The sequence below is a fragment of the Mus musculus genome, chromosome 2 (genome assembly GCF_000001635.26).
Source record: "Mus musculus strain C57BL/6J chromosome 2, GRCm38.p6 C57BL/6J".
Lineage (NCBI taxonomy): Eukaryota > Metazoa > Chordata > Mammalia > Rodentia > Muridae > Mus > Mus musculus.
In genome coordinates, this window is record NC_000068.7 from 79,922,959 (window position 1) to 79,944,401 (window position 21,443).

Genomic DNA, 21,443 nt, shown 5'->3' on the forward strand with positions numbered 1-21,443 from the left:
TCCATCACTGTGTAGATATCTTTTATTCCATGGCTGTCTGAATTTTCTCGAGAACTCCAAACTGCTCTCAGGAAATTATTTGATATTTTCCTTAGTGGGCTTAAATTCTATATCTTAATATATTCTGTAACTCAAGCATGCAAAGTGTATCACATTTTACCTGTACAATAAAAATAATGGTTACAATTCAACTTTTCCTCTGCCTGGCATATGTCACATGTAGTCCTCATGTCAGTCCTCATCTGTATTTCATAACTGAGACAGCTGAGCACTCTAGATTAAAGGTCTTAATTTCAGTTTTGAGTGCAGGTCCTGATTGTGAATGGCCTGCTCTTTTTAAGTACAGAGACTATATTCTAGTCATGATAATCATAAGGATGGGCTCATATTAACAAAAGAGAATAGGAAGCTATAGTTTTGAGATATTAGCAAATACAATATGCAGCTGGCTACCCTGGTATTCATGAAGTCAGGGATGCTGCTTGAGTTGGCTGAGCTACAATCCAAACAAGGACACACTGATTCTTTTTAGATCACTTGGATTACAACTGTGTTACTTTGAAAAATAATAACCTCTAGAGACACATCTGAAAGACTCACAAATTCTGGCATTTTCATATGGAAATGTCTTTTATAAAACCTCACAAATGGTCATTTCCACTGTGGGACTTACAACAATCTCCATAAAAGTCATATTTCTATCAAAAATTTGATTTTTTCCAAACAAAAATCATCTTTACAGAGAGGTTTTTGTTTTGATTTGTTTGAACTGGAACCCTGCAGTCACATTTAGTAGGCATGTGCATGCACACACACTGATTAACTAAAATTCCTGTTTTATCCTATGTTAACCTTTTCTTAAGCCTGGTCCATTTTCAAATATCTCCATGGAACATGTGCAGAATAGTTCACTTTCTTTAAAGAATCTCTAGATCCAATTTTCAGAATCCAGGCTATCTTAAAATGTTAATTAACATACAACTAAATGCTGCCTCTTTATTTTACACAGCCTGCTTTACTAGAATTCCTAAGACAAGCAGCAAACACATCTCAGAAATATCCTCTCCTCCATGCTTCGGTCCTTACAAAATGCATAGGATTGCTCTAAAATGTATTAAGCACACATTTCCAGCACACAGTTGGAAGAGTCTTGAGAAGTAGTTTTAGGTCTAGCGGATGGTACGATGGCAATGCTTAGCAATAGGCTTTCCCGGGAAGACCAAGCTCCAATGTGTAGCTTTGAGTCTCTCTAGGGCATAGTGTCCTACTATAGCTAAGTTCAAGGCAACAGTATGGTAATAAAAGGTCATAACTGGGAAAAGGTGAGAAACAATACCCTCTGCATACCATGGAATCTAAGAATTTGTGATCAGAAGATCCATAAAAATCTCTGAAAGTGGTGTGTGTGTGTGTGTGTGTGTGTGTGTGTGTGTGTGTGTGTGTGTGTGTGTATCTGTAGGTGGGTACAAGAGGATGTCAGGTCTAACTCTCTAGCTTTTTGTTTGTTTGTTTTTTTGTTTGTTTGTTTACCTTATTCCCTTGAGTTCTTTCAGTGAGCCTGAAGCTCTCTACCTTTCTCTTTCAGAAAACTACAGAAATTCATTGTCCCAACCCCCATCCCACACTGAGGCAACAGGATATGCTGCTATACCTGATTTTCTTTCGTGGATGCTAGGGATCTTCCTGCTTGAGCAGCCACTACTTTTATACATTAAGCAATTGCTCTAGTCTTGAAAATACCTATGAGTCAACTGTAACTAAATGGATTAGGTTGTGAATTGTAGTTAATAACCCAACTCGAGTATCAAGAGTGCTAGAGGCTCTAACTCACTCTTCAGTGTACTCTCTTGAGTAAGCTATGTAAATGTTTCTGGGATTCATTGTCCTTATGCTTGAAATAGTAATAAGAGAACTTGTCTCTCATTGGGCTGCTGTGATGTTTAAATGAGCTTTAGTTGCTCCCATTAGTAAAATGCAGAAATTAGTCACTCTGATAATTGCATAAGATTGTAGATAGCTAGTGGCCTTTAGACGGTGGTGTAAACTTAGGGCATTATTACTAATCTAATAAACATGATGCTGTGGGAGGGTTTAAACACAGAAGCAGGGCTCCGGGGCAATAGTTCATTTTGTGAAGCACTCGCCTAGCATGCACAAAGCCCTAGGTTTAATTCACAGCACTACAAAAACTAGAGTTTATGCAAGCCAATACATAATTCACCGCCCCAACGCCAAACCTGCACTAGAAACAACCAACACAGCAGAAGGTAAATTTATACCATTGCGCTGAACCTGTTTTTCCTGTACTCGAGAGTAATTTTCAAATGTAAAGCATTACAAAACGTGTAATATGTAGTTAATGACTTGAGGACCATGGAGACCTAAGCCAGCAAAATAACCATGAAGTCATAATTTCCATGGGAAGGACATTATCTAAGAATGAATAAATATAGCATATTACCACTCAAAGTTTGAACATCCAGGCAAATAAAAATTATGTATGCTGCAAGATGTTGTAAACCTACAAAGAAGGGTTGAATTTTAAAGTTCGTTTATAAATAAATGTACCATATAAAGTCTGGTCAAAGACAGGCTGAAGAACTTTAAGTGTGCTAAGTTCAATCAACTTGTGAACTGTAAGTAATACACCTAAAAGCAAAAGTCTGAAGAAAGTATAGGAGCACTTTCTGCATTTAGCACACACCTGGCTCTGTCCCCTTTGAATGGACCACCTATGCCATATGTCTTCAATGAAGATCATCAAAACAACCAACTCAGGGAATGACTGTAAGTAAAAAGGAACCTGTGATTTTCACCTCTTAATAACTCCAAACTAGGGTGGATTGGGTGGCGTGGTGGTGCATGCCTGTACTTCCAGCATTTGGGAGGCAGGTGGATTTCTATGTTTGAAGCCAGCCTGGTCTATAGAGTGATGCCAGCACAGTCAGGGCTACACAGAGAAACACTGTCTCAAAAACAAAACCAAACCACTACCAACAACAAAAAAATAAAGGAAAAAACCCAAAAGAACAAATAAATAAAAACCTGGTCCATATTCTATGGACCAAGGATGAATCACCTATAATGTATAGCCTGCATTGGGAATCTTTCTCTAAGAATGAAAAAACATTTTAATTGTGGGGTGTATAACAGTTTAACACAGGATTCAAGAACTCCAAAATTACTTGATTAGTGAAACCAGTAAAATGAAATATCATTTGTGGCCTAATCTCCATAAATAGAGGAGAGAAAAATACAGGATAAAATATTTTAATATGTCACTAGAAAATACATGATATTCATGGGGGAATTGAGAAGATTGGGACTGAGGTGGGGCTAAGACTTTGATAAATCGTTTCTTTATACATATGGCTTGAGTCACACTGTAACAGGCAAGCAGAAACTTTTATTTCAAATACTTGAATAAGAGGGCAAGACTCTTTAAAACACTTAGCTCAGCCCCTGACCACGGATAACAATATAAATGTATTGCCTGTTAGCTAGCACTGTGCGTGAAGCTCAGTACACAGAGATGAATAGTTCCAACCCACCTCTACTTTAACATTCCTCACCTTCTCCTGGGTCAGACTTGACTTATGTGAACATGAGCAGAGGGGACAGGGCCTGGTAGCATGCACACACTCCTTGTCTTCTGCACACTCTACTGTCACAGGTAGGTCAATGATGGGTGAGGAAATGGTGGGGTAAGGATCTCAATGGACTTTTCACGTTGCTGCAATCTATATAAATTCTCAAATGCTGGTACTTTGATTTCATCATAGGCATTTATGAGTCCTTCGGAGATAATTAATTCAAGATTACACCTTGGACCTAATTTTCTCAGAAATTGTGACTGCATTAATGGAGTTACAATCTTGACTTCTATATGAGAAATAAGTGCAGCCTCTCTCTTTTCCCCATTTATCAGGACTCTATAGTACACCCAGAAACCTCTTCCTAATTCCCTTTTGTCTTTGACCTGAAGTCTGGAAGTATGCATTTCTGTACCTGCATTCACTCAGCTCTGAATTCAGGGGAAAATCTCTTTTTCTTGTAACTTTTACCTTCTCTGATGGGAAGTTCAGGACCCTGCCTCATTGTTTTCTGAGTACCAGGAGATACTAGTCAAATCAGTTGAATTTACAAACACCAGTGAGAGGGATGGGGGATTTGGCTGAGAGGCACAGTACTGTGTTGACAACCCTCTTCAAATAAATGTGCCTGTCCAAACCTCCTCCAACTGCCAACTATGATGCTAGGTTTGGGGCATGAGATACTTAGCTAACACTCAGAAGCCTTACACATAAGCTCTGATGAATCTATCTCATGGGTCTCACATCCCTTTTCTCATATCAGATTTTGTATTCTGAGATTATTGAAGAAACTCTTACATTAGTGAAAACTGGTTTAAGCCTACATAAGTCTTGTGATATTTAAAAGTCTAAGAACAGTGAAGATGAAGAAGCAAGAAATTATTTTTGCTTAATATATGTAATGTTTGACTATTTTATTATATTCAAATATTTGGAATAAATAATTTTAAAAAGAATAATATTCCATTTAACTATATATATGAAAATGAACTTCAAATTTTAATTAGATTTTGTTTTCTTTTTCATACCAAGTATCGCTAATTTGCTTTGTAATATAGAAAGGTCAAAAAGAGAGATGAGAAGAGAAGCAATGAAGACAAAAGTGGGTGGAGCTATGACTCACCTTGTCTCATCGATGTAAACAGCTTCCAGTACTGATGCTGCATATTCGATATTCTTCTTTAGGTCAACAACGTTGACATCACCTTTCTCCAGCTGCTTCACTAAGCATCTTAGTCTATTTCCAAAAGGGAGAGAGAGAGAGAAATAGATTTTTTAATAACCAAGTAGAAATAGCTCAGTGTTAAAACATACAAACTAAATAGTTAACATAACTACTTCTAGGTCATTATGCAGAAATATTTTCATTTTTGTATAATTAAAACCAATCTTATTAATATAAGTAATTATTAGAAGTGATATTCATGTCTCAGGAGTATTGCAAATATTAGTATGCAGCATGATAACCGTATTCATGGCCAGTTCTCCTGAAAATTCAAGACAACATGTTCAAGACACTTTCCTAAGAATATATTTTTAGGGTTAGAATTTTATCTATGATCCTTCTGCTTTCTCGGGGCTGGCCATGTTATCTTCTGACAGCACCATGACTATTGTGACTATTGTCCTCTATATGAAAAACAGCAGAAAGATGAAAGGTGAAGCTTGATTTGGGGAGATGAGCAACTCTGTCCAAGTAACACCTCCCCTCCATGACACTCTTTTTCAGCACAGGCCCACAGCAATGGACTGAAATACCCAAACCCAGGAACCAAGAGAAATCTTCCTTGCTTAAATCATTCCTGATATTAGTTACAGTGATAAACATTCATCAACACTAGTTTGCTATAATAGTTCTTTTAGCCAGGGTGAATCTGAAAAATACTTTCTTTGGCATTGTCCACAAGACCATGAGTTTCAATTCTTAGAGGACCTTCAAAGTGCCAAGTGCAACTAGGTCAGGTCTAGAATGCCGATTGACACTGACTCTGGGATGATTAAGGTCAATGCTTTAGGATCCCAAGTTTGAAGATAATGGTCTTACAGGGTACTGGCTAGGTTTGTGTCAACTTGACACAGCTGGAGTTACCACAGAGAAAGGAGCTTCAGTTGAGAAAATGCCTCCATGAGATCCAGCTGTAAGGCATTTTCTCAATTAGTGATCAAGGGGGAAAGGCCCCTTGTGGGTGGGATCATCTCTGGGCTGGTAGTCTTGGTTCTATAGGAGAGCAGGCTGAGCAAGCCAGGGGAAGCAAGCCAGTAATGAACATCCCTCCATGGCCTCTGCATCAGCTCCTGCTCCCTGACCTGCTTGAGTTCCAGTCCTGACTTCCTTTGGTGATGAACAGCAGCATGGAAGTGTAAGCCGAATAAACCCTTTCCTCCCCAACTTGCTTCTTGGTCATGATGTTTGTGCAGGAATAGAAACCCTGACTAAGACATATAGCAATAGACATTCAACACGGTGAGATAATACAAATGATCTGGATATGAGTGTGACAATTTGGGGAACTTCTAAGCATAAATTGTAAAGCATCCTTTTTTGGAAATGCTTTCCTGGGCTGAAGCCACATTGCTTGTCCAGATCCAGATCCTCTATCTTTCACAGAGGACAGAGGACCATGAACTGCTTTCTGTACCCAACACAGATAAGCAACATGAAGACACCTTAGGTATTTCCCTAAATTGTCAGGCGCTTTCATGTCATCTCTGTTCAGAGGCGATGGCAGAACACACCTACACTTGAACACTAGCTGAAATAGGATGACTTTAATTTTCCAGCAATTTACTTTTAGTGATTTCCAATACCAAGCTTTAGAGTATTTGAGAGTGAATTGAGAGCTTTGAAAGAAAAATAAGGGGTAAAAGGGGAGTTGACATTCCTCCACCTGGGGAGATATTTTCTCCATAGAAAATGTCACACCTTAGTTAAAACTTCTCAAGGAGGTGTGAATCATCACACTTCCACAACACTAACTTTGTGTAATAGAATACCCGCAGACATCACAGCTTGAGTTGTACATAGCAATTGACTTATACAGAGTTGACACAGCAAAACAAAGTCCACCACCTTATGGGAAGTACAACTCTAACAAGCTCCACAGAGGGCAGTGGTAAGCCTAGCACGGAGGCTTTATGAAGCACTGTGAGAATAGTGAAGTGGCCCAGAAAGGATTCGGAAACTTCTAATCCATAAACTTAAACTTTGGCCAAGCTACCTTTCTTTTATGAAAGTACAAAGGATTTCCACTTCTCTGAACCATGGAAATATTTACCGTGAGTATATTATCCTTGTGAAAGTGGTTGAGTACTGTTTGACTGTAGCTGGCTGCAGGGTATACTTTGCAAACGGTGCATTTTCTACATAATGATGGTTGATGACTGAATAGTATTCCAATAGATATGTACCACATCTTCCTCATTTATGCACTGCGATGGGACACTGATGTTGTTTTGATTTGAGGCTCTAATGAATAGTATTGAATAAACGTATATAGAAGTCTCATCCATACTCTGATTTCATTTTGCTTTATATGTTGTTGCTTAGCTATCTTCGTCAAACTGAAAAGCCTCCCTCCCATGCCTAGGGAGGACTTACAAGCAGCCTAGAAGATTGTGTCAAATCTTCAGGTAAGTCTACTTGGACATTTCCAGATGGGCATTCACTGACCCAAAGGTGAAACTTGACCCTTGATAGCACTTTCTCATAGACTTGGGGAAACAGGATGTCACCAGAGTGTAAGTTTTCTGGTGAGCTGTGATTTGAGCTGCCTTCCCAAGTGTATCTTCACTGTCATGATGGGTTGAAGCCTCAGAAACAGTGAGCAAGATAAACCTTTCTCCCTTAAGTTGTTTCTGTCAAGTATTGAGGTCTTACAGATGAAAACATAACTAATACACAACCCTAAGAATGTCAGAGAAGGAAGATGGAGGTGATTTGTGCCAGACAACTGCACCACTTGGCGTCTGCAGCAAGAGGAAGACCGTAAGTTCAAGACCACTTAGGGCCACAGTTACTCTGAACTTCATATGCACACAACTAAACCTAATCATGAAGAATCAAATGAATCAAAATGAAGAACTCAAGAATAAAGAAAAGTTCATACAAAACTAGAGGAGCCCTTCCTGGAAGGTTACCCATAGGTGGGTTTCTAACTCAGCCTGAGTGGTCCCCAGGGAGTCATTCCATCAGTAGCCTGTTACAGTAAGAGGCTATAATATATGCACAATAATCATGGGCATCAGAAGTGTGAAAGGTTTTATAAAGAAAATTATTTCCTACCCTAAAAGACTGGCCTGTATTTTGGAATTATTAGAATTCCTCTTTCTTACCTCTTTTGTCGATAAGCACAAAATATTTATTACTGAGTGAACATGTATATATGTATATGAGTATAAGAATATTTATGAATAAAATTGAAAACATGATATACACACAGATGCAAAATTGTATTCAAGTTCTCCACTTTTATTAGAATCTTTCACCATCATCATCTTCATTAACTGCTTACATCGGTTTTGTTTTGTTTTGTTTGTTTTTACTAGGGTACCAGATACATCTGGAAAAATACCTAACTCATAAAACCTCTGAAGATTTCTGTCCACACTTAGTAACCAAACCATGCTTTATTTATTCATTTTAAACACACACACTGAAATATCTCCTTATTTGTCTGACACCGAGTCACACATTTAGCAGACACATGAAGAGGTAGAAAAAATGATCAATAATGAGGTGTTATTGTCTAGGATAAGTGTCTAGGATAAGGCTTGAATGAAAATGAGCTAACTAGAAATACCTTGTGTTTTTGTAGAATTAGGGAGACCTGAAAACTAAGGTTTTAAATAAAGTTAGCTGTACTTTGGATCTTAGCATTTCCAGTACCATTAGATGGACTCCTGCAATTAAAGGATAGGAAAATCACCAATAGGCTTAGGTCTTTGTTTTTAATAATTTACCTGACCTCTCTGACCACTGTGATCATAAAGAGAGCCAAAAAGAGGTAGAAAATATCTATTTGTCTAATATTTTTGTTCAATTTTATTTTAGCAAAGAGCATAATCTTAAAAGAGTCTTTGGAATGAGAAATTTATTGAAACTTAGCATCACACTATATATCACATGTAGAATAATACCTAAGGAGATTCGCAGTGTGACAAATGTGAAAGCTTAACAGTAAAGAGATAAAATTTGAGATGATTTGCCTTATAAAATAATGAAATACAGGGACATTTTTTTACTTGAAATTTGAACAATTATAAAATATTTAGTATAGTTGCACAAAAATTAAACGTTAGGTAACTAAAAATATACATTCTTGACTGAATTGAAAACAGTGTCTCAGTGCTTTCTAGTCTTAGTTTTTTAGGACTTACAATGGTGACTTCAATGAGAATTGTCCCCACAGGCTTATGTGTTTGAATACTCTGTTCACTAATTAGTGGAACTGTTTGGGAATGGTTAGGAGGTGTGGCCTTGTTAGAGGAACAGACTGTAAGGTTTCAACATACTGGAGCCATTCTCAGTGTACTCTCTGCTTTCTGTTTGCAGGTCTGGAAATGAGTTCATAGCTATTGCTCCAGCACCGTGCCTGCTTCTATTCTCCCTGCCATGATAGCCATAGACTCCTAGCCCTCTGAGGCTGTAAGCCCCAAATGAACCCTTCCTCCCATAAAAAAGGAGGTATGTCCAAAAGAATCACATGATCTGAGGTGTGTGACATCAGATAGGAGGCTCCTGGGGTCGGAGGGCACATGGAGATGGGGCACACAGGAGAAAGGGGAAGAGAGAAAGAAAACATGAAAAGTTCACTTGAAAAGTGATTTAGCCAGGCATGGTGGCACAAGCCTTTAATCCCAGCACTCGGGAGGCAGAGGCAGGTGGATTTCTGAGTTCGAGGCCAGCCTGGTCTACAAAGTGAGCTCCAGGACAGCCAGGGCTATACAGAGAAACCCTGTCTCGAAAAACAAAAAGAAAAAAAAAAAAAAACAAAACAAAAAAACAAAAACAAAAACAAAAGAAAAGTGCTTTAATAACACCACAGGAAGGCCTACAAAATCAACTCACCTGGTAAAAAGGGGGCTCACAGTCACTGAACCACCAAAGAGCATGCATGGGATAGAACTAGTTCCCCCTCTTCCGACATATGTAACAGATGTGCAGCTTGGTCTACTTGCTGCTCCTTCAATAACTGGAGCAGGAGCTGTCTCTGAATCTGCTGCCTGCCCTTGGATCCCCTTCTCCTAACTGGGCTGCCTTGTCTAAGCTCAATAAGAGAAGTCCTACTGTAACTTGACATACCAACGCAGGTATGTCCAGAGATGGCTTCCCCTTCTCTGAGGAGAAAAGGAGGAGGTGAGGAATGGGAGGGGAGAGGGAGTTGACTGGAAGGAGAGGAGGGAGGGGAAGCTGTGATTGGGATGTAAAATACATACATACATACATAAGAAAGAAGTGCCATAATGAAAGTTAACTCTGTATAAGAAAATAAAAAATCAAGAAAGACAAATATTGGCCCAAATGCAACAGGAATGACTAAAATGGTCAACAAGATTATTAAAATGCAATTTATTATAAGAAAATGATAAAAAGAACACTGAGGTAGTACATTTAACAACTCTGTTAAAATGAGCCTGGAGAGATACAAACTACTAAATCTCCAGAAGAAATGGATAAAACTGAATTTGTGTTAAAAGTCCTCCCCAAGAACCAAGAGAGTGGTGTGGAAGTTGAAAGAAACTTGGTAGTAGATGGCAATGCTCACATTAAGTATGGACACATGAAGGAGAGATGACATCACAGCTATCAGAATAAGAAGCTACTGAACCACTTTCAGGAAGTCCTGCCCGCCTTGAAGCCTAAAACAATATAAAGTAACAATTAAGACCCATTAGACAATGAAATTACGGACTTCAAACTATCAGGAAATTAACACCTGTGCCTCATCAAAGCAGCAGCACCTTCTGACGTAAGGCCACGTGTCATGTTCCACTGTATTGGGACCACACTCTTTCCTTAATGTTCCACTGTATTGGTAACTGGCGATTCAGGTGCTACAGGTTCCCTACAAATATGAATCACTGAAGGAAACAATGAGGAAAATGGTGGGATGAGTTCCAACTGTACAGCGTTATGGTTGCATGGGATAACAGCCTACTGGACCCCAGGCATTTACTAAGGGCATTTCCTTAGTAATAGGCATTTCCACAGCCCTAACAAACATAACTGTGGAAGATGATGGATGCCCTCCTATTCCTACGTTTCCTAATTGTGTCACTGTGTACGTGTATGTGTGTGTGTGTGTGTGTGTGTGTGTGTACATGAATAGCATGTTTTATACCTCAAATGTGCACAACACAAAACAGCAAGTGATTAGCTTTATTACAGTAGCCTTAAATGCATTTAGATATGATTATAGTCTGCCTTAAAGGAACACAAAAATCCTATTGACAATGTGGTCATCTCTCACAACTTGTGGAAAATTGTGGTCAGGACCTTTACAGATTCCAATGTCTATGTCTTTCAGAAACTGGTGTAGACTTCGCATGTATCCTATGCAATGTTCTTATGATTGCTTATAATCTTCAATGCTGTATCAGTACTGGGCTAGTAGATGCTATACTGTATTCTTTAAGGCATAGTGACAGAAGGAAAAGCCTGTGGATATCCTATTTATATGCAATATTTCTTCATTACTTTCAAAGCATGGGTGGATGGGTCAAGAGGCATGGAACCCGTGAGCACAGAGATCCTGTCACTGTGACGAATGGTTTATCCTAAGTCGAAAATTACATCTAGTTTTCACTCTTCTCTAATGACAAGTTAGTAACATATTTATAACTAGTTCAAGGGATGTTAGCTTATTGTTTTACAGAAATAGGCATTGCATAATTTCCAGCATGTAAAAGCAGAATTCCCTTTTAAGTACAGAGATAGTTAGAAAGACCTTCAAGATCCCCTTCTTTCTCCTTGGAGACAGAACAAACAAAATAAAAAGCTGTATAACTCTAAGACAGAAAGTATTAATCATTTAGACCTAGTCACTGTTAACAGCTCAAAAAACACTATGTTTTAAATAAATATATACTAAAAATGTAATAAATGTATTCGAGGCTGTGTGTCTTGATGAAAAGACAGAAACTTTTGCCCACTAATGAGTTATTTACTCAAATCAAGGAGACAGGCTACAAATAGGGAACACTCATTACAGCCACGCTGGAGTGCAGCTTAACATCTTAAATGTCATACTCCTGGACGTTTGAGAACTCATTTAGCACTCATCTCAGCTGTACTTTGTCAAATACATCTCATTTGTCCCTCCCATCTCTGTGGCTCTCTGTTATGGGCCTTAGATGCTCAATCTAAACCCTGGAGAGGGACGACATTGTAAATCAGAAGCATGGAGCACCAGAGGAAGTAGAAGGGAGGAGGAGTAGAGGCTTCATGGAACTTGTTCAGTCGTCCTGAAGGCTCCTTCTACTTCTCCTCCTTTTCCTCTTCCTCCTCCCTTTCCTTCACCTTCCTCCTCCTTCCTTCCCTCCCTTTCTCCTCCTCTCTCTCCTTTCCTCCTCTTCTACAGAGGAACTTTTGTGGGAAGCTCTCCACAGAGTTCTTCCCTCTCCCCTCTCTCTCCTCCTCCCTCTCCATCTTCCTCTCCCCAATCTTTGTCTGTCCTCCTTCAGTCTCTTTATCATTCCATCTTCTTGTTGTGTTCTCCTTTCTCTGAATTTTTATAATTGTTCTATTCATTGATGCTTCTGGTCTATGGGCAACCCTAAAGTGCCATGCTACTAAATTGGAAGGTGTTATGTAACTCTGGATGCATCTGTGAATACTGTAGAAGTGTAAAGACTATTAATCTCTTCTTCTCCTGTTACCTGTAGTGCATCTGTTTTAGCCTGCCACCCACAATACACCCCAGTGGAGCCATGTCACACCCTCTTTCCAGGGACATGTACTGCAGCCCTGTGACTTCATGAGAAGAAAAAAGGCAGGAAAGCCGAGGAAACCTGCCCCTACTTCACAGAAGCGAGTGATATAGACCCAATTGCTGTCTTCTAGACTGTCTGTAGTGATGAGCATCTAGCCTATGACAGAGTTAGTTAGGCTAAGAAATCTCACAGAAGATCTGGGCTCAGTCACCACTCGGGAAATGCAGACCGTTTAGAAATGCTAGAAATCCACAAGCAAATTGACTCTCTCATACTGGGGAAGCCTGATACTGGGAAAGGGTGCTTGTTGAGAGGCACCGATGCAAGATGAACCAGGAAATTTGTGGTATATTTTAAAATAAATAAAAAGGAATATAGACATTAAGGAATTTATGGTTTTAAAAGTAATCATGGTAGATTACTGTTTAGAAGTCTGTATTACTGTTCACCACTTAGAGTTCACTAACACGATAGAAGAATTGAAAATACAAACTAACAGTAAGGCCAAAGAGGGCAGTAAATAAGATGAGAGCAAACTTCCAGCACAGATTTGGAGCAGGGTGAGGTGTGGTAGCAGACTCACTGGGTAGTTAGCCTGATGCAGCCTACAGTCACCTGGGAAGAGAGTCTTTAAGCAAGAAATTCTCTAGATCAGGTGTGTGAGGACTGGCATTTGATGGAGGAAGGACCAAGACCCACTAGTGGAAGACACTATTGCACAGTCTGGGTCCTGGACTATGCAATATGTCTGAGAGTGAATAAACATAGCTAAAACTACAACACAGCATGTGTTGCGTAGCTGATAATAGGAATTTCTTCTTTACAGTTTTGGAATTCTAGAGTCTGAGCCCTCCATGAAGGCCTTCAGGTCGAGGGCTAGCTCCAGCTTCCTTCCTCCTTTCCATGTTCCTTTGCTGGCAGAAGAAGCAAATGAGCTTTTATTAAAAGATTGCTTTTAGTACAGCACAGATTTCCTTTCTGTAGCCCTGTGGCCTCAGGTCTACTCACTTCCCAAAGGCTCCTCCTCCACAAACCATCTTCTTGGCAAGTAGGAGGATTAGATGTCACCATCCAAATTTTCAGGGGGGGGGGGTGCGGAAACAAACATAACAAGTGGCTTGGAACATTTAATTAATGCAGAACCTCATAGCATCAGGCTTTAAAAATACACCGGAAGCCACAGCAGCAGCGGTCGCCATCTTGGTCCGGGACCCGCCGAACTTAGGAAATTAGTCTGAACAGGTGAGAGGGTGCGCCAGAGAACCTGACAGCTTCTGGAACAGGCAGAAGCACAGAGGCGCTGAGGCAGCACCCTGTGTGGGCCGGGGACAGCCGGCCACCTTCCGGACCGGAGGACAGGTGCCCACCCGGCTGGGGAGGCGGCCTAAGCCACAGCAGCAGCGGTCGCCATCTTGGTCCGGGACCCGCCGAACTTAGGAAATTAGTCTGAACAGGTGAGAGGGTGCGCCAGAGAACCTGACAGCTTCTGGAACAGGCAGAAGCACAGAGCGCTGAGGCAGCACCCTTTGTGGGTCGGGGACAGCCAGCCACCGTCCGGACCGGAGGACAGGTGCCCGCCCGGCTGGGGAGGCGGCCTAAGCCACAGCAGCAGCGGTCGCCATCTTGGTCCGAGACCCGCCGAACTTAGGAAATTAGTCTGAACAGGTGAGAGGGTGCGCCAGAGAACCTGACAGCTTCTGGAACAGGCAGAAGCACAGAGGCGCTGAGGCAGCACCCTGTGTGGGCCGGGGACAGCCGGCCACCTTCCGGACCGGAGGACAGGTGCCCACCCAGCTGGGGAGGCGGCCTAAGCCACAGCAGCAGCGGTCGCCATCTTGGTCCGGGACCCGCCGAACTTAGGAAATTAGTCTGAACAGGTGAGAGGGTGCGCCAGAGAACCTGACAGCCTCTGGAACAGGCAGAAGCACAGAGGGGCTGAGGCAGCCCCCTGTGTGGGCCGGGGACAGCCGGCCACCTTCCGGACCGGAGGACAGGTGCCCGCCCGGCTGGGGAGGCGACCTAAGCCACAGCAGCAGCGGTCGCCATCTTGGTCCGGGACCCGCCGAACTTAGGAAATTAGTCTGAACAGGTGAGAGGGTGCGCCAGAGAACCTGACAGCTTCTGGAACAGGCGGAAGCACAGAGGCGCTGAGGCAGCACCCTTTGTGGGTCGGGGACAGCCAGCCACCGTCCGGACCGGAGGACAGGTGCCCGCCAGGCTGGGGAGGCGGCCTAAGCCACAGCAGCAGCGGTCGCCATCTTGGTCCGAGACCCGCCGAACTTAGGAAATTAGTCTGAACAGGTGAGAGGGTGCGCCAGAGAACCTGACAGCTTCTGGAACAGGCAGAAGCACAGAGGCGCTGAGGCAGCACCCTGTGTGGGCCGGGGACAGCCGGCCACCTTCCGGACCGGAGGACAGGTGCCCACCCGGCTGGGGAGGCGGCCTAAGCCACAGCAGCAGTGGTCGCCATCTTGGTCCCGGGACTCCAAGGAACTTAGGAATTTAGTCTGCTTAGGTGAGAGTCTGTACCACCTGGGAACTGCCAAAGCAACACACTGTCTGAGAAAGGTCCTGTTTTGGGCCTTCTTCTTCGGCCAGGAGGAGGTCCAAATACAAGATATCTGCGCACCTTCCCTGTAAGAGAGCTTGCCAGCAGAGAGTGCTCTGAGCACTGAAACTCAGAGGAGAGAATCTGTCTCCCAGGTCTGCTGATAGACGGTAACAGAATCACCAGAAGAACAATCTCTAAACAGAGTCAACTATAACTACTAACTCCAGAGATTACCAGATGGCGAAAGGTAAACGGAGGAATCTTACTAACAGGAACCAAGACCACTCACCATCACCAGAACCCAGCACACCCACTTCGCCCAGTCCAGGGAACCCCAACACACCTGAGAACCTAGACCTAGATTTAAAAGCATATCTCATGATGATGGTAGAGGACATCAAGAAGGACTTTAATAAATCACTTAAAGAAATACAGGAGAACACTGCTAAAGAGTTACAAGTCCTTAAAGAAAAACAGGAAAACACAATCAAACAGGTAGAAGTCCTTACAGAAAAAGAGGAAAAAACATACAAACAGGTGATGGAAATGAACAAAACCATACTAGACCTAAAAAGGGAAGTAGACACAATAAAGAAAACTCAAAGCGAGGCAACACTAGAGATAGAAACCCTAGGAAAGAAATCTGGAACCATAGATTTGAGCATCAGCAACAGAATACAAGAGATGGAAGAGAGAATCTCAGGTGCAGAAGATTCCATAGAGAACATCGGCACAACAATCAAAGAAAATGGAAAATGCAAAAAGATCCTAACTCAAAATATCCAGGAAATCCAGGACACAATAAGAAGACCAAACGTACGGATAATAGGAGTGGATGAGAATGAAGATTTTCAACTCAAAGGTCCAGCAAACATCTTCAACAAAATTATTGAAGAAAACTTCCCAAATCTAAAGAATGAGATGCATATGAACATACAAGAAGCCTACAGAACTCCAAATAGACTGGACCAGAAAAGAAATTCCTCCCGACACATAATAATCAGAACATCAAATGCACTAAATAAAGATAGAATACTAAAAGCAGTAAGGGAAAAAGGTCAAGTAACATATAAAGGCAAGCCTATCAGAATTACACCAGATTTTTCACCAGAGACTATGAAAGCCAGAAGAGCCTGGACAGATGTTATACAGACACTAAGAGAACACAAACTGCAGCCCAGGCTACTATACCCAGCCAAACTCTCAATTATCATAGAGGGAGAAACCAAAGTATTCCACGACAAAACCAAATTCACGCATTATCTCTCCACGAATCCAGCCCTTCAAAGGATAATAACAGAAAAAAACCAATACAAGAACGGGAACAACGCCCTAGAAAAAACAAGAAGGTAATCCCTCAACAAACCTAAAAGAAGACAGCCACAAGAACAGAATGCCACCTTTAACAACTAAAATAACAGGAAGCAACAATTACTTTTCCTTAATATCTCTTAACATCAATGGTCTCAACTCGCCAATAAAAAGACATAGACTAACAAACTGGCTACACAAACAAGACCCAACATTTTGCTGCTTACAGGAAACTCATCTCAGAGAAAAAGATAGACACTACCTCAGAATGAAAGGCTGGAAAACAATTTTCCAAGCAAATGGTATGAAGAAACAAGCAGGAGTAGCCATCCTAATATCTGATAAGATTGACTTCCAACCCAAAGTCATCAAAAAAGACAAGGAGGGACACTTCATTCTCATCAAAGGTAAAATCCTCCAAGAGGAACTCTCAATTCTGAATATCTATGCTCCAAATACAAGAGCAGCCACATTCACTAAAGAAACTTTAGTAAAGCTCAAAGCACACATTGCGCCTCACACAATAATAGTGGGAGACTTCAACACACCACTTTCACCAATGGACAGATCATGGAAACAGAAACTAAACAGGGACACACTGAAACTAACAGAAGTGATGAAACAAATGGATCTGACAGATATCTACAGAACATTTTATCCTAAAACAAAAGGATATACCTTCTTCTCAGCACCTCATGGTACCTTCTCCAAAATTGACCACATAATAGGTCACAAATCAGGCCTCAACAGATTCAAAAATATTGAAATTGTCCCATGTATCCTATCAGATCACCATGCACTAAGGCTGATCTTCAATAACAAAATGAATAACAGAAAGCCAACATTCACATGGAAACTGAACAACACTCTTCTCAATGATACCTTGGTCAAGGAAGGAATAAAGAAAGAAATTAAAGACTTTTTAGAGTTTAATGAAAATGAAGCCACAACGTACCCAAACCTTTGGGACACAATGAAAGCATTTCTAAGAGGGAAACTCATAGCTATGAGTGCCTTCAAGAAAAAACGGGAGAGAGCACATACTAGCAGCTTGACAACACATCTAAAAGCTCTAGAAAAAAAGGAAGCAAATTCACCCAAGAGGAGTAGACGGCAGGAAATAATCAAACTCAGGGGTGAAATCAACCAAGTGGAAACAAGAAGAACTATTCAAAGAATTAACCAAACGAGGAGTTGGTTCTTTGAGAAAATCAACAAGATAGATAAACCCTTAGCTAGACTCACTAAAGGGCACAGGGACAAAATCCTAATTAACAAAATCAGAAATGAAAAGGGAGACATAACAACAGATCCTGAAGAAATCCAAAACACAATCAGATCCTTCTACAAAAGGCTATACTCAACAAAACTGGAAAACCTGGACGAAATGGACAAATTTCTGGACAGATACCAGGTACCAAAGTTGAATCAGGATCAAGTTGACCTTCTAAACAGTCCCATATCCCCTAAAGAAATAGAAGCAGTTATTAATAGTCTCCCAGCCAAAAAAAGCCCAGGACCAGACGGGTTTAGTACAGAGTACTATCAGACCTTCAAAGAAGATCTAATTCCAGTTCTGCACAAACTTTTTCACAAGATAGAAGTAGAAGGTATTCTACCCAACTCATTTTATGAAGCCACTATTACTCTGATACCTAAACCACAGAAAGATCCAACAAAGATAGAGAACTTCAGACCAATTTCTCTTATGAACATCGATGCAAAAATTCTTAATAAAATTCTCGCTAACCGAATCCAAGAACACATTAAAGCAATCATCCATCCTGACCAAGTAGGTTTTATTCCAGGGATGCAGGGATGGTTTAATATACGAAAATCCATCAATGTAATCCATTATATAAACAAACTCAAAGACAAAAACCACATGATCATCTCGTTAGATGCAGAAAAAGCATTTGACAAGATCCAACACCCATTCATGATAAAAGTTCTGGAAAGATCAGGAATTCAAGGCCAATACCTAAACATGATAAAAGCAATCTACAGCAAACCAGTAGCCAACATCAAAGTAAATGGAGAGAAGCTGGAAGCAATCCCACTAAAATCAGGGACTAGACAAGGCTGCCCACTTTCTCCCTACCTTTTCAACATAGTACTTGAAGTATTAGCCAGAGCAATTCGACAACAAAAGGAGATCAAGGGGATACAAATTGGAAAAGAGGAAGTCAAAATATCACTTTTTGCAGATGATATGATAGTATATATAAGTGACCCTAAAAATTCCAACAGAGAACTCCTAAACCTGATAAACAGCTTCGGTGAAGTAGCTGGATATAAAATTAACTCAAACAAGTCAATGGCCTTTCTCTACACAAAGAATAAACAGGCTGAGAAAGAAATTAGGGAAACAACACCCTTCTCAATAGCCACAAATAATATAAAATATCTCGGCGTGACTCTAACGAAGGAAGTGAAAGATCTGTATGATAAAAACTTCAAGTCCCTGAAGAAAGAAATTAAAGAAGATCTCAGAAGATGGAAAGATCTCCCATGCTCATGGATTGGCAGGACCAACATTGTAAAAATGGCTATCTTGCCAAAAGCAATCTACAGATTCAATGCAATCCCCATTAAAATTCCAACTCAATTCTTCAAGGAATTAGAAGGAGCAATTTGCAAATTCATCTGGAATAACAAAAAACCGAGGATAGCAAAAACTCTTCTCAAGGATAAAAGAACCTCTGGTGGAATCACCATGCCTGACCTAAAGCTTTACTACAGAGCAATTGTGATAAAAACTGCATGGTACTGGTATAGAGACAGACAAGTGGACCAATGGAATAGAATTGAAGACCCAGAAATGAACCCACACACCTATGGTCACTTGATCTTCGACAAGGGAGCCAAAACCATCCAGTGGAAGAAAGACAGCATTTTCAACAATTGGTGCTGGCACAACTGGTTGTTATCATGTAGAAGAATGTGAATCGATCCATACTTATCTCCTTGTACTAAGGTCAAATCTAAGTGGATCAAGGAACTTCACATAAAACCAGAGACACTGAAACTTATAGAGGAGAAAGTGGGGAAAAGCCTTGAAGATATGGGCACAGGGGAAAAATTCCTGAACAGAACAGCAATGGCTTGTGCTGTAAGATCGAGAATTGACAAATGGGACCTAATGAAACTCCAAAGTTTCTGCAAGGCAAAAGACACTGTCTATAAGACAAAAAGACCACCAACAGACTGGGAAAGGATCTTTACCTATCCTAAATCAGATAGGGGACTAATATCCAACATATATAAAGAACTCAAGAAGGTGGACCTCAGAAAAACAAATAACCCCCTTAAAAAATGGGGCTCAGAACTGAACAAAGATTTCTCACCTGAGGAATACCGAATGGCAGAGAAGCACCTGAAAAAATGTTCAACATCCTTAATCATCAGGGAAATGCAAATCAAAACAACCCTGAGATTCCACCTCACACCAGTGAGAATGGCTAAGATCAAAAATTCAGGTGACAGCAGATGCTGGCGAGGATGTGGAGAAAGAGGAACACTCCTCCATTGTTGGTGGGATTGCAGGCTTGTACAACCACTCTGGAAATCAGTCTGGCGGTTCCTCAGAAAATTGGACATAGTACTACCGGAGGATCCAGCAATACCTCTCCTGGGCATATATCCAGAAGAAGCCCCAACTGGTAAGAAGGACACATGCTCCACTATGTTCATAGCAGCCTTATTTATAATAGCCAGAAACTGGAAAGAACCCAGATGCCCCTCAACAGAGGAATGGATACAGAAAATGTGGTACATCTACACAATGGAGTACTACTCAGCTATTAAAAAGAATGAATTTATGAAATTCCTAGCCAAATGGATGGACCTGGAGAGCATCATCCTGAGTGAGGTAACACAATCACAAAGGAACTCACACAATATGTACTCACTGATAAGTGGATACTAGCCCAAAACCTAGGATACCCACGATATAAGACAATTTCCTAAACACATGAAACTCAAGAAAAATGAAGACTGAAGTGTGGACACTATGCCCCTCCTTAGAAGTGGGAACAAAACACCCATGGAAGGAGTTACAGAAACAAAGTATGGAGCTGAGATGAAAGGATGGACCATGTAGAGACTGCCATATCCAGGGATCCACCCCATAATCAGCTTCCAAATGCTGACACCATTGCATACACTAGCAAGATTTTACTGAAAGGACCCAGATGTAGCTGTCTCTTGTGAGACTATGCCGGGGCCTAGCAAACACAGAAGTGGATGCTCACAGTCAGCTAATGGATGGATCACAGGGCTCCCAATGGAGGAGCTAGAGAAAGTACCCAAGGAGCTAAAGGGATCTTCAACCCTATAGGTGGAACAACATTATGAACTAACCAGTACCCCAGAGCTCTTGACTCTAGCTGCATATGTATCAAAAGATGGCCTAGTCGGCCATCACTGGAAAGAGAGGCCCATTGGACACGCAGACTTTGTGTGCCCCGGTACAGGGGAACGCCAGGGCCAAAGGGGGGGAGTGGGTGGGTAGGGGAGTGGGGGTGGGTGGGTAAGGGGGACTTTTGGTATAGCATTGGAAATGTAAATGAGCTAAATACATAATTAAAAAAAAAAAAAAAAGAAATCCACGCTTTTAAAAAAAAAAAAAAATACACCGGCAGAGAAGGAAAATCATATAAACATAGATTTTTTTGGGGGAGAAACATGCACACAAAAAATAAAACTACAGAAAGAAAATCAACATGGAATTTTTCCAATTATAATAGAGTACACAAGAAAGCCTGATAAACAGAAACATTTCCATAATAGTACCCAAAGCATAGAACTTGACACTCAGCAAGAAGAAAATTGAGTCTTTTAAAGAAGCCCTTGGAAGCCCACACTTTCCCCAGAGATGCAATTCCTAGCACAGGCAGCAATCCAACACAGCTCGGAAGATGGATACTTTTGATTAGGAAGACTGTTGTATATACTACAAAAAAAAAAAAAAAAGCCAACAACTTCTAATTTAGATGATTCATATTCTTATTCTCTCTCTCTCTTCTCTCTCTTCTCTCTTTCTCTCTCTCTCTCTC

General features: G+C 41.0%; 1 protein-coding gene across 8 annotated transcripts in view; it reads right to left on the reverse strand.

Moving 5' to 3' along the window:
* Nucleotides 1-21,443, reverse strand: part of Pde1a (phosphodiesterase 1A, calmodulin-dependent) — a 362,070-nt gene that overhangs the window by 88,506 nt on the left and 252,121 nt on the right. For all 8 annotated transcript variants that reach the window (XM_006498919.3, NM_001355140.1, NM_001355141.1 and 5 more), the window contains one exon: nucleotides 4,717-4,830. In XM_006498919.3, the coding sequence (XP_006498982.1) occupies nucleotides 4,717-4,830 (114 nt within the window). The remainder of the gene's footprint in view (nucleotides 1-4,716; nucleotides 4,831-21,443) is intronic.